The sequence below is a fragment of the Hippopotamus amphibius genome, chromosome 1, assembly GCF_030028045.1.
Source record: "Hippopotamus amphibius kiboko isolate mHipAmp2 chromosome 1, mHipAmp2.hap2, whole genome shotgun sequence".
NCBI classification, from domain to species: Eukaryota; Metazoa; Chordata; class Mammalia; order Artiodactyla; family Hippopotamidae; genus Hippopotamus; species Hippopotamus amphibius.
Window position 1 is genome coordinate 109,025,425 of NC_080186.1, and position 13,852 is coordinate 109,039,276.

A 13,852-nucleotide genomic window follows, 5' to 3' on the forward strand; every position below is an offset into this window, starting at 1 on the left:
TTGAGAGGCACAAGGAGTAGGCCCTGGGGAAATTCTTCCTGTCCCGTGCGACAGAAGACTCTCCCCACCTCCAGATCCTTAGTTTAACACCGACCAGGTGCAGCAGAAGTCGCAGAGCCATTGGCAGTGTCTAGTGTCCAGGGCCAGTAGTGTCACCTGTGCAGAGCCACAGGGGTTGTCACTCAGCAGGGGCCACCCATGCCCTTCCCATTTGGTCTGTGTGCTCCCTTCCATTGGCCTTGTTTATTCCTCCCTGTTTGTAGAGCCTGGTTCTCCAGTTGGCTGGAGAGTCTCTGAGCTAGCACTATCCCTTGAAGAAAGTATATTTCAGAGGAAAGGAGCCAGAGTCTATTTCTGATGGCTGCAGAGAGAGAAAGGAGGGGAAAGGGAGAAAGCAGGGAGGAGGAAAGGAAGCTTCTTCCTGGAAGTTGGCTGGGTGCTGAGTTCCTTTGCGTCCAGGATTCTCCGCAAGAGTCACTTTCCCCCTTAAGCCAGAGGCACCCTCAAGGATCCAGTCACTCCACTCCTTGCTCTCTGGTCTGAAAACACAAGCTGGCTTCCTTCTCCAGCCTCCTAGGCCCCGGCCCCCACCCCCACCCGCAGGGCGAACCAGTCTTACCCAGTAAGAGAAAACAAACAAACCAACCAACCGCCCTTCTCCAAGCAAACACGTCATCTTTCTATCCCTTCTTTTGGTCATCCGCTTCTTTTTCAGAATCTTCATTTCCCGTATTCTGTATGGTGAGGAAAGCAAAAGCACGGTCCCTGGGGCACCACGAGAACCAAGCAGGAAGGACGTGCACAGACAATACACCGAGCAGCACTGTGGGAGGCAACCCTGAATCTGTGTGTCTATGCACAGGACACAGACATGTGCTTTCATTGTGTTCCTATAAATATATACCTGTACCCTTTGCTTTACGACTTCTTTATTACTAACAAACATTTTGGGTCAGTCACACACGATGCCAGAATTCATTTCCTTGGTGTGTAACGCAAGACAGAAGGGAAGAATGCCAGGAGGCTGGCAGAACCCGCCAGTATTTCAGATGAAAGCTTAGAGGTCCGTTACCTACGTGGGCGGAAATCACGACGTCATGTCCCCTTTCGGCAGCCGATGCGCCCATTGGTCGTCTGGGCAGGGGTGGGAGGGGAGATGACGGCCCAGGGACCCGGCGTGGGTGGGAGCAGGGGAGCCGCCTTAGAGGTCAGGGATGGGGCTTGGCTTATGTAAATCTTGCAGCGCAGGGGTGCCATTCCCGGCCAGCCACTCCCCGGGCTGTGGAAGTTTTCCGGAGATGTAGCTCGGATTTTCTTAGGAGAGTTGTTTGGAGGGGCGTGGAAGAGGAGGGGGCGCGGGGGGTGGTGGAGGGGCTGGGGTGGGGGTTGTGGCAAAGTGAGCGTGTGTGTACAGCGGAAGAGCCTAAGGCTGTGCGGGGACGGGGAGCGAAACGTTCATACTTACTTGGCAGAGGAGATACCATGATCACGAAGGTGGTTCCCCCAGGGCGAGGCTCACCCATTGCACTGGGGGTGTGCTGATCTCTGCGATTTCCCCAAATGCGGGAAACTCGACTGCGAAATTTGTGGTAGTGGGGGACTGTGTTCGCGCTCTCCCCTGGCAATGGGTACAAAATGACAGATAAATCCAAGCACCTGGGATAGTGAGTGTAAAAGCGATTGAGCAAGAACTGTGACCTTCTCGCTTATCCCAGAGTTTTGCATTTTTTTTTTTCAATCTTTTTCTCTAGCGCATTGGGTAAAGGTGGTAGATAAGCCAGTAATGCTTCAATGAAAACTGGGAGGTCTGCATCACGGCCAATGCCTAGCAAGGTTCCTTCTTTCCCTGCACAAACCAAACGCAGGCTTTTGCTACCACTGCAGATATAAGTTTCTCTGCAGATTTAAGCTTCAAGGGGTTTTCCTACTTCAGGATTTCATTCTGACTGTGGAGCTCTGTTCTATACCCTGCAAAAATCTTGCACAATCTTCACCGGTGTTTCCAACTTGGACTTCAAAGTAGGGGTGGCCCACCATGCACACTCATAAGGACCTGGGTTTGTCCTCCTGCCAACAACAACAGAAAACGTGAAACAAAGACTTTGAAGAGACTGGGGCATCAGGTGAAAAAGGACAGTGCGTGGTTCTGGAGAGGTGGTGGGAAACAATGGCTCCAATTTACTGTCTGCAGAGAGTTTCCAAGCAAGGCACTCCAGGGCAAACTGAAAAGGAGCCCGGTGGACCTTGCTGAGTTGAGGACACTGAACCTGAAGTCCAGGGAGGCCAAAGGAGCTAGGGTCCACAGAACAGACTCCCAGAGGGGAGAGAGATGCTGAAAGTAACTCAGAGAGAACTACAGAGGAGATCCCTCCTGCGTGCAGCACAGTACTGATCAGTGCAGCCCTGGCAGGAAACTCCCCAAGGTCAGGGGGAGAGCTTTGACAGGATCAGAGAACAGTGCCTGGCACTCACACAGATAGTGCTTGTCCCCAACAGGTAGACTGCAAGGAAGAAAACAAAACAGACAGACAAAACCTCTCAATTCATGAGGGCGTGGGGTGGAGTACTCAGGAATGTCTTGCCTCAGGAGGGCAACTAGTTAGCCATAAACTGAGTGCTGCTCAGAACCACTTACTGAATCATCAAAGCACGACCTGAAAGGATCAAACTGTTTGCAAGTAACTTGAATGCGTCCCTGAAGAAAGCCCAACGTTTACAGGAACACACAACTCTCCATCATCCAACAAGGCAACATTCACACTATCTGGCATTCCATCAGAGATTCGGAGGTATCCAAACAGGCAGGGCAAATGACCCATAATGCAGAGACACATCGATCATGTGCAAACGACCCAGAGCTGACACCAGAGAAGGACATTAAAACATTTATTCCAACTGTATTCCGTAACTTCAAACAGTTCAGTAGACACATGGGAAACATAAAAAAGACCCAAATGAACTTCAAGAGATTAAAAAAATAATAATAATAAGAGGGATGAAAACTACAACATACTGCAAGGGATTAACAGCGAGCAATTAGAAAATGCAGAAAACAAAATTTTTTTAAAATCATTTATTTATCAAGAGAAACTATTCCTTAGCCCAGATATTCATAGTTCACAGTTTCACAGTTCAGGAATACAGGTAAGTGCCAAACTTCCATGAAACTCAACCCAAAGAAATTATATGGCACTTAGAATGCTCCTTCAGGAACAGTCTGCCTTTATATTCCAAAATCACTTTGCACTCTGAAAGATACCAGCCTTCCTCATCTCCTCAAAATCTTTCATGGAATCATAATTTCTGTAGAAATCTGCATATGCCTTCTTTCTTGGTTCAGCCACAGCAAACTTACACAAAGTTGCAACTCCCAGGGAGACAATGAATGCTCCAACCATATGAAATCGCAGACGCTTGGCCAGAAGGCCACGCATCTGAGGTTTCATCAAAGAACTGGAAGCCATGGTAGTTTTTCTCCTTGACAGCTCAACGATGACGTCCTTCCAGACAGATGGAGAAATGGACCACAAGAAACAAAGTTTTTTTTTGAAGGTGGCAAAACAACAGTAATTGTTGACTTAAGTACAGAGGAAGGAGCAAACCCTTCTAATGAGTTCATTAGGTGCACAGGCAGCTTCCTAAAAGGTTCCTGGCAGCACCCACTTATCCAGCACGGAGCACAGCTCTGAGATGCCACCAAGGAAGGGGCTCGCCCACCAGGGAGTTCTTGTATTAAATACCCAGGTCGAAATAATGTGGGCCCCGTTTGCAAGGAGTTGAACTTTGTCTTGGGTTGGCAGTAATGTAGGAGGTCCATCCAGCTCCTCAGAGGGGAATGCAAAGATTTTCTGTGATTCTCTTTTCCTAGTCATCCAGTCAAGGCCTGGTCTGTGGCTCGGTGTGGTGGGGTGCCAGCCCAGTGAGTGCTGGCAGTGGTGACGTCATGAAGCGTTACCCACGAAAGGGTGTGGGTCCTCTGAAGTCCAGGATTTGAGGAATGGCCTGAGGACAGATTATGCTAGTTTTAGTCGTCATGTTGAGCCCACTGTAAAACAGCTGCTGTGAGGAGAATCATGTCTGAGAGGGAATGCAGGCATCTCCATCTCTTTTTCTCCCCCAGTTCAGGATGGAGCTGCAAGGAGTTAAGGTACTCTTTAGACCAAGGCATGGCAGTTTTCTAGGCATGTTTAGAGATGTAGGTGCTCTTCCTGGAGGGCTAGATTATCCACCACTTTCAGTGCGTCACCACTTAGAGATCTTTGGGTCTGCCTGTTGCCTCCTGCACCAGTGCAGCTTTGTGAGGCCCTCACTGTTGTCTAATCCAGCCTGTGTCCCCTCCTCATCACACCCCAGCAGGTGCCCTGGCCCCGGCGAGGGCTTCTTCTCATTGCCTCCCAAATTGGCCATAACGTAATTTTTTTGTGTGTAGTTGATTTACAGTGTTGTGTTAGTTTCAGGTGTACCACGAAGTGACTCGGTTATATTGGGTTGGCCAAAGAGTTGGTTCGGGTTTTTCGGTAACAAACTTCAGAAGAAACAGATTTGAATAGGAATTGCATTGACTCTGCAGATCACTTTGAGTGGAAAGCCACAGTCCCAAATGAAAGGGTGCAGGCGCCCTGAGACCAGGCGGTGAATACTCCGCTTTGGGGGTGCCGCGCAGGTGGTGCACAGAGCCTGATTGCCGACGTCAGAGCTTGAGTAAGAGATTCCCCCCATCCGTGTGCCTGTGCCTTCATCCTCTGGCAGCTGCCCTGGAATGTACAAGGCGGATGACTTAGCAAGGGCAGCCCTCCAGGTGGTGCCAAGAGACCGGGGCACCAGGGTTAAAAACCGGGAGGAAGGCGCGTACTGGGGATCCGCTGGGTGGAGATTCCAGGAGAGTTCAGGCAGTGGGGAGCGGGGGAGGCACTGCAAGGGCAGACGCATAAAAGCGGCTGCTGAGGGCCCGCTAATCAGATGCCAAGCCAAGTTCGTCCCTCAGTGGGCTCGAACCACCAACCTTTCGGTTAACAGCCCAACTCGCTACCTGATTGCGCCACAGAGACAAAAGGCTGCGGGGTTTTGTTGTAACATCCTGGAATCAGAATGCATTCCCCCGTTCTTTCCAACCCAGCGGAAAATAGAGTCAAATGCCTCTATCTTGTCCAACCTCGCTGGCCCCAGAGGCATTGAGTCTCGTCCCTCAGGAACGTCCGACCGTGGACACCGAGCCCGAGTCAGCTGCGGGCTCCGACGAAACAATGCCGGGCCCACGACCATCCTCGCCTGCTCCTGGCCGCCCCCCGCTCCGCGGGACGACTGCAGCCTCTTTCGGGTCAAAGTCCCCGGTTTCCCACTCGTGATCCGCCTTACTCGTCGCGCTCACCGCAAGTCCCCCCTCACCCCACCCCACCCCCAGGTCCAGTGGTCCGGCGGGAGAAAGGACAGCAACCGGCTGTGTCCCCACCGCGATGCCTCCTCTTGGCGCTTCCAGAGAAGGACTCCACGAGGCACGACCTGGAGTTTGCGCACCAGGCAGCCCCTCGCCCGGAACAGGGCCTGGCATCCAGCAGGTGCCCAATAAATGTCTGGCTGAGGATGCATTCCGCCGCAGGGGCCGGAGGTGGTGGGTCCACCGAGAATTCTTATGCCACCTCTAAGTTTTTAGTCCTAGAGGAACGTAAAAAAGTTCTATAAAGTCCAAGAGGGCACCACTTGGACCGGCTCTGAGCTCCCCATGTAAGACGGTACGCCGGCCTCAGCCTGCGGGTGCAGGTGTCATGTCTGAGAGGGATGAAGGAGGAAAGCTTCAAAGTAGAAAGACGGTTGGGGTAGGCAATCTGGAGTATGAGGGAGAGAGGGAGAGAGACTGGTTCATCTCTAGCCATCTGCTTACCTCCAGTGCTAACGTCGACCCGACCACCGCTCCGTGGATCCCCCGGTGGAGCACAGTGGTCGCGGTGTGATTGGTGCGGTGATGGAAGCCTGGCTGCTTGGGTCTGAATTCGAATCCTAACAGAGAACCGGCTTCCCGTGCCTGATCACTGCCGGCAATAGCCTGTGGGTCTACCTTTTGGACTTGGTGGCTTGCCCCCTACTGCCCACAGAGCAGGTGGGCGAGGGGACGCGGAGCACACCTCACCGGGGGACTCAAGCTCTGAGGCGGCCCAGACTTCGCCCGAGGCCCCCAAGGCCTGATGTCAGCATCCCCTCCAGGTCCCCCCTGCGCTGAGAAGAGTGCCTGGGGCTCCAGGAACAAACTTCTCCTCTGTCTAACTGGGGACTTGGCTGGATTGGTCAGAATCTACCCTTTTCTGGCCTCATGGGGCCGAGCGCCCCTTGCAGGGGCCTCGAGGGGTCGCTCTGTTCCTGCCGATTGGATTTTGGCTTGCAAAGAACAAGGGCTCAGGCAGATTTTGATTTCCCTGGCTTAGGCTGTGCAGGCTGATACAAGCAAGGCTCAGGGGCTGCAGCCACCCAAACAAGGAACCTCTCCTGTCTGTCGTCGTCTTTGTGAATGGCCAGCTCCTATACATAGAAAAATCCGCAATAACCCACACAACAGAAAACTACCAGTCAACAAACGAATTCTGTATAGTGGCAGAGTACAGATAGGCAAAAATCAGTTGTCTATCTATACATTAGAAGTGGAGAATCTGAAAAAGAAATTAAGAAAACAATTCGATTTAAGATTGAAGAGGAAAATTAGAAGTTTGGAATCAGCTAGAAATAACTTCATGCTTGCTCTGCTTTTGTAAAATCTGCTTGCTGCAACCAAGATAAGAACAGATGACCTAGCAATCAACTGTAACCTTAAGATGTTCTGATAAATATGGAATGTTCTGCTCTTGCTCCTGCAAGTTTCTGTTTGGAAACCCTCTGCGAGGGACCCACAACAACTCCCGCTCTGTAACTGCCCACAACCTATAGTAAGCAGGTAACCAATCAACCAAAATGCTAAGGGGGCCGCCGGCTTAATAAATCTGAGTTCTCCAACTCTCCGAGTGTGGTGCTTGGTTTCTCGACAGACCGATTCGATTTCTGCAACAAGATAGCACCCAAAAGAATATAATATTTATGAATTGAATTAACATATACAAGGAGGTGAAACTTGCACACTGAAACCCACAAAACATAGTTGCAAGTGATTAAAGCATACCTAAGGAAATGGAAAGACAGCTTCCACAGATCTCTCTCCCTCTCTCTCTCCCTTTCTCCATCATACTTGAGGTTGCCTACCCCAACCGTCTCTCACCTTAGCAGCTTTCCTCCTTCATCCCTCTCAGACACGACACCTGCACCCACAGGCTGAGGCCACTGCACCGTCTTGGATGGGAGCTCAGAGCTGGTCCAGGTGGTGCCCTCTTGGACTTTCTAGAACTTTTACCTGGTTCTAAATCAGCTGCCAGAAGAAAGGTTTTGAAGAGCAGCCGATTGGAAAAATCTAGGTTCCTCTAGGACGAAAAACTTAGAGGTGGCATAAAAATTCTCGGTGGACCCACCACCTCTGGCCCCTGCGGCGGAATGCATCCTCAGCCAGACATTTATTGGGAACCAGCTGGACGCCAGGCCCTGCTCCGGGCAAGGGGCTTCCTGGTGCGCAAACTCCAGGTCGTGCCTCGTGGAGTCCTTCTCTGGAAGCGCCAAGAGGAGGCAGCGCGGTGGGGACACAGCCGATTGCTGTCCTTTCCCCCACACGACCACCGGACCTGGAGGTGGGGTGGGGTGAGGCGGGACTTGCGGTCAGCGCGACGAGTGAGGCCGATCACTAGTGGGAAACGGGAGACTTTGGCCCGAGAGAGCCTGCAGTCGTGCTGCGTAGAGGGGCTGCTTTTAAGGAGGCCAGGAGCAGGCGAGGATGGTCGTGGCCCCGGCGTTGTTTCGTCGGAGCCCGCAGCTGATTCGGTCTCGGTGTCTACGGCCTGACGTTCCCGAGTGACAAGACTCAGTGTCTCTGGTGCCAGCGAGGTTGGACAAGATAGAGGCATTCTACTCTGTTTTCCGCTGGGGCTGGAAGGGACGGGAAATACATTGTTTCCAGAATGTTACAGCAAGATCTCGCAGCCCTGTGTCTCTGTGGCGCAATCGGTTAGCGCGTTCGGCTGTTAACCGAAAGGTTGGTGGTTCGAGCCCACCCAGGGATGAGCTTCGGCCTAGAATCGAAGGAGGTCTCAGCTGCCGCTTTTCCGTGTCTGCCCAATTGCCCTTTCAGTTCCTCCCCAGCGCCCTTCTTCAGGAATCTCCACCCCACCCAGCTGATCCCCAGCACGCTCCTTCCTCCCGGTTTTTAACCCTGGTGCCCCTGTGTCTTGGCACCACTCCATGAGGGCTGCCCCTCACTAACTCATCTGCCTTGTACATTCCAGGGCACCTGCCAGAGGATAAAGGGACATGCACACGGGTGGGGGGAATCTCTTACTCAAGCTGGGATGTCGGCAATCAGGCTCTGTGCACCACCTGCACGGGCACCGCAACGCGCAGTATTCACGGACCGATCTCAGACGCCTCCACCCTTTCATTTGAGACTGTCGCTTTCTTTTTTCCTTTATTGCCCCACCCCCAGGTACCATAATCCAGGTTCAGAACACTGCTTTCGATTCCCTCCAGCCCTGCTTCAGACAACCCTCCCTCAAGCCCCAAGCAATATTAATCTGCTTTCTGCCTCCATAAGTTTCTTTTCTGGACATTTCAGATAAATGGAATAAATCAATATGTAGTGCTTTGTGACTGGCGTCTTTCACTTAGCACAATGTTTCTGAGGTTTATCCATGCTCTGGCTTGAGTTTCTTTGCTTTTTATTACTGAGTAGAATTCCACTGTGTAAATATACCACATTTCAGGTGCCATTCACTAGTTGATGGGCATTTCAGTGTTTCCTGTTTTTTGATTTTGTGGGTGTTTTTCTTTTGGTTTTGCTATTATAAATAATGCTACTATAAATACATTGAACAATCTGCACCTATGTTTCATTTCTCTTCAATAGATATAAAGAAGTGGAATTGCTGGGTTTATGGTAAGCTTATGCTTAACTTTTGAGAAACTGTCAAACTGGTTTCCAAAGTGGCTGTATCATTTTTATATTCTGACCAGCAACATCTGAAGGTTCAGTTTCTCCACCTTCTCACAAGCACTTGCTATGGTCTATCCTACTTAAACATAGCCATCCTAGTCGGGGAAAAGTGATATCTTGTTGTTTTAATGTGCATTTTCCCAATGGACAATGACATTGAGCACCTCTTCCTAAGATTATGACCCATGTATTTGTCTTCTTGGGGAAAATGTCTATTCAAGTCTTTGGCTGATTTGAAAAATTGTGTTGCATCTTTCTATTGAGTTGAAATAGTTCTTGAGCTATTGTAAATACAATTCCTTCATTGGCAATTTGATATGCATATATTTTCTCCTAGTCTGTGGTTTGTCCTTTCATTTTCTTAATGCTGTCTTTTGAGGCAAAGTTCTCAATTTTCATGAAAGTTCTCTTCTATATAACACGTTTGCTGTAGTATCTTAGAACTCTTTGCTTAACCTACATGCACAATGACTTTTCTCCGATGTGTCCTCTTGAAGTTTTGTTTTAGCTCTTACATTTAGGTCTGTGGTCCATTTTGAGTTAATTGCTGCATGTGGTGTCATTTCAAGCAAAGTGCCCTATGACGGCAAGAGATCTTGGAGGTAAGTTACCTTTAAGAGTTAATCTCCCCCAGGCCAGGACACTGAGATTTCATATTCCTGCACCCTTTATTGAGTGGCTAAGTGCCTAGGGAGAGGTCAAATAAATGGGTTCTGGTGCTCATACACTCCATGTACTTCCCATTCTCTGGGACTGGGAACAAGGTAGCTCTATGAGTCAGAGGACTGTCCTACTCAGAGGAGGCCTTCGTCACAAAATAGACCAAAAGCAGGAGAGGGTTACACAGGAAGGATCAAAGGGATCCAGGTGATCTGGGTTGGGCTTCTAGAAGGTCTCCTACTGGGTGGATGGGAAGGAGGACTTGCACAGCACGAACTCAGTGAACATATACCTGGAGGGATCACAGCAGATGGAACACATTTTGCACTTTCGTAAACGTTATTGCCAACATGAAAACAGTGGGGTGTGTGCATTTGTGTGCATGTATGTTTGTGTTTGTGTATGTGCGTGTGTGTGTTACCTTGGCTATCATAAGGTGTGTGGATCAGGAATCTGGAGTTACTCCGTCTAGGGAAAGGATAGGGGATCAAGAGCCAGATCAAGAGCCATTCTCAGCTCTGAGAGAATCCTAAGCATTGGCTGGCATTTCCCAAGCTCAACCCAGAGACCCTACAATTTGAAGATTCCTGGGTTTGTCATGTGTGGTCAACGGTACACTAGCAGACAGAATTTGACATGCTGAGTACAGAAATAGACAAAGAAATACAGTATTCCGTAGACAGACCACATTCCTTACCGCCCTCACTGCAGTGGTCTCACTGAAAATAGGAATGGGCAATTGAAACGTGGTATGCAACACAGGTTATGGGAACAGGTTGAAAGTGTCGGTTAATAGTATAAATTATTGTGTCCTCAGATTGAATTTGCTGGAAAGTAAAGTGGGGACTCCACTGAAAAATGTTCTAGGTTCTGCAGGAAGAAATGTAACTGAGCATGACCTCATGGGGCCTTCACAGGACAGCCCCCTCCCCAACGCCCATGTCCTCTGTCTGACTCCTGACTATAGAAAAATTTTAGCTGAAGGATAAAGTTAATCAGAAAAATGAGAGAATGCAGAAGCAAAGGAAAATAGTCAAACAAGACAAAATAATAATTAGCCATTAACCAAAGTGAAGGACTTTTAGGTCCTCCTCAAGGGCAAAAGGTGATATTCTAATCCATAGCCTCTGAGATGTTTTGCAGATACTGAAAACCCCGCCAGGTGGTAGAAGTTAACTACAAGGTGACCAGACAGTAGCCATGACATAAGCTGCCCCATCTTACACAATTCTGAGAACTCGCCTCAAGGGAATGGGAACAAAGCAACTCTGGACCTGAAGATTAACCGTACTTCAAACAATCAAGGTGACACTCATCAGGCCACCGCAGGAACAATTTCAAGTTGACTGTCAGAGCCAACTGTCCTGTTCTGCACAAAGCCCCCTCCCTCAACCTATACACTCGTGAAACTGCCCTTTAAAAGCTCTTGCCCACTGATTGGCAGTTGGGGAATTGGCTTATGGACAGAAGACTGCGTTCTCCTCGTGTTACTGGCCTCCTGAATAAAGCAACCTTCCCTTTCCTACCAACACTTGTCTTTCCAGTACTGGCTTTTGAGCAGCAAACAGCTGAACCTGAGTTCATTATCAGATGTGGGGAGGCTACAGGAGAGTGCAATTATACAACTCAGTATAACGCAGATAACAACATCTTCCACGCTTCATGCAGTTTTTCTTTCATTTTTTCTGAGGCCATGGTCTCATGCATAAGTCTAAATACATTTGTACCAAGAAAGTTGATATCAATACAAAACACACAAAATCTGCCATTACATTCGGCAGTGCATGTTCCTAATGGTACTGTAGCCGGGTTTATACCAGCAAGTAGCCAAATTGTGGCTAACTTTGAATGCAGCCCCAAGATAGCCACGTGTTTGCTTCTCCTTGGCCCCACCTCTAGGTTAAGCACTACATCTGAGCTGGCTCCATTACTGGGGGAAGATGTAGGTCAAATAGTGCATAATGCAAATGGGGGAAAGCATAGCAAAAAGCAGGCATGCTCATAAGTGAGTTAGGATTCCAGAGAGGAGTGTGATCATGCTATTGTGAAGAAAAACATGTCTAGCTCTCTCTCTGAAATATGGCACTGACTAATCAGAGATGCTGGGAGAAACCACTGTACCTTCTCTCAAAGAAAGACAAGTAAATCCCTACTGATGTATAAACTGTGCCTAAAATCTCCACCTAGACAGTTTAGGGATAGAAGGGAAACAGTATTTCTTCTAGTTGCTATCATTTCCTTTCAGTGGGGGATGGCCTGGAAAGAAAGAAAAATATCCTGGTCAACTTCCCTTGTAAATAGTTAGCGAGGAATCTCCTGGCAAATGCATTAATGCTGGTTACTATTGGGAGACTATTTACCTATGGAATACTTTCAGTGGGATGTATCTAGTCTGTGTTGAACTCTTTAGGGGATCAAACCTAGAATCCCGGGATTTAAGTGGACTAGTTCCCTGGAGACTGTCACATTGATTAAGTAAGTGTCAGCATAGGAGATGACCCCAAGAGCTCCATTCTGTGTAACTGATGACCTCATACATCACTTAGAGACCACGTGTGTTGAGGCTGGGCCAGAGCATGTGCTAATGTGGGAAGAAGGTCCTTGCAGGCAGTGCTGGTGAGCTCAGACGTTCTGTTGCTTTGCTCATCCTTCACAATTAACTTCCTCCTTGAAAATGTGAGTAAAACTCGACACTGGGCAAGATTTATGATTTTTTGTGTTTTTCATGTTATCTCCATTTCAAGTGGATGTGCTCGTATACCATTCACTGACATTTTATATATCACAGTTTTAACTTCGTTAAAAGTCACTGTTGGCCAAAGTCAAACCAGGCTAATCAGTGTACAAATTGATTGGCACATCACGGATTAAACATTCAATGGCCTTTATAACCACGTATTTTGCTAGAGTGTCTTCCAAAATCACTACTGTTCTTCTGCAGGTACCATGAGCAGCTCCAAAATCCCAAGGCCATCTTTGCCTGATACCTTGTGGTCACTGTCATCAACTTCAGTCACTTTATCCTGTACATTGAAGGTCTCTGTATTATTACATGATTTGAGAGACAGAGATGGAATGTATAGTTTGTTTAAGTGCAGCAAGAGACTCCTGTTTCTCTGTGGATCAATGGAGTTGAATAGCACTCTTTGTTCCACATAAGCTTTCTCAGAGTTTTTTTCCTCAAGAATTGTTGATTACTCTTTTTTTTCCCCCTGATTATTGGTCTGTATCTTTAGCCAGTAATTTTTAGCTTTGAAAATATCCTTCTCTTTCTTTATTTTTTTTAAATTTATTTATTTTTTTGGGGGGTACACCAAGTTCAACCATCTGTTTTTATACACATATCCCCATATTCCCTCCCTCCCACAACTCCCCCCCACCCTCCCCGTCCCAGTCCTCTAAGGCATCATCCATCCTCCAGTTGAACTCCCTTTGTTATACAGCAACTTCCCACTAGCTATCTGTTTTACAGTTGGTAGTATATGTATGTCTATGCTGCTCTCTCACTTCGTCGCAGCTTCCCCTTCACCCCCCGCCCTGCCCAAACCTCGAGTTCTCCAGTCCATTCTCTGCATCTGCATCCTTGTTCTTGTCTTGTCACTGAGTTCATCAGTCCCATTTTTAGATTCCGTATATGTGAGTTAGCATACAATATTTGTCTTTCTCTTTCTGACTTACTTCACTCTGTATGACAGACTCTAGGTCTATCCACCTCATGACATATAGCTCCATCTCATCCCTTTTTATAGCTGAGTAATATTCCATTGTATATATATATATATATGCCACATCTTCTTTATCCATTCATTTGTTGATGGGCATTTCGGTTGCTTCCATGTCCTGGCTATTGTAAATAGTGCTGCAATAAACATTATGGTACATGTTTCTTTTTGGATTATGGTTTTCTTTGGGTATATGGCCAGTAGTGGGATGACTGGATCATATGGTAGTTCTATTTGTAGTTTTTGAAGGAACCTCCACATTGTTTTCCATAGTGGCTGTACCAACTTACAGTCCCACCAACAGTGCAGGAGAGTTCCCTTTTCTCCACTCCCTCTCCAGCATTTGTTGTTTCCAGATTTTGTGATGATGGCCATTCTGATCGGTGTGAGGTGATACCTCATTGTGGCTTTGACTTGC

At 48.2% G+C, this 13,852-nt stretch overlaps 1 protein-coding gene and 3 non-coding genes across 4 annotated transcripts; 2 read left to right on the top strand and 2 right to left on the bottom strand.

Moving 5' to 3' along the window:
• The first annotated feature begins 1,457 nt into the window (after positions 1-1,457).
• Positions 1,458-1,621, top strand: LOC130843088 (U1 spliceosomal RNA). The gene has a single exon (XR_009050703.1). It is a non-coding gene; the product is annotated as a U1 spliceosomal RNA (small nuclear RNA).
• Positions 1,622-3,223: 1,602 nt separating this feature from the next.
• On the bottom strand, positions 3,224-3,464 carry LOC130844820 (cytochrome c oxidase subunit 6C-like). The gene has a single exon (XM_057721056.1). The coding sequence runs from the start codon at positions 3,462-3,464 to the stop codon at positions 3,237-3,239; it is 228 nt and encodes a 75-aa protein (XP_057577039.1). The 3' UTR covers positions 3,224-3,236.
• A 1,510-nt stretch (positions 3,465-4,974) lies between these two features.
• TRNAN-GUU (transfer RNA asparagine (anticodon GUU)) lies at positions 4,975-5,048 on the bottom strand. The gene has a single exon. It is a non-coding gene; the product is annotated as a tRNA-Asn (tRNA).
• Positions 5,049-8,052: 3,004 nt separating this feature from the next.
• TRNAN-GUU (transfer RNA asparagine (anticodon GUU)) lies at positions 8,053-8,126 on the top strand. Its single transcript has one exon. It is a non-coding gene; the product is annotated as a tRNA-Asn (tRNA).
• Positions 8,127-13,852: the final 5,726 nt, after the last annotated feature.

What these genes read in the sequence shown, in the direction of transcription:
- LOC130844820 (XM_057721056.1), bottom strand. Translation starts at nt 3,464, where the DNA reads ATGGCTTCCAGTTCTTTGATGAAACCTCAGATGCGTGGCCTTCTGGCC.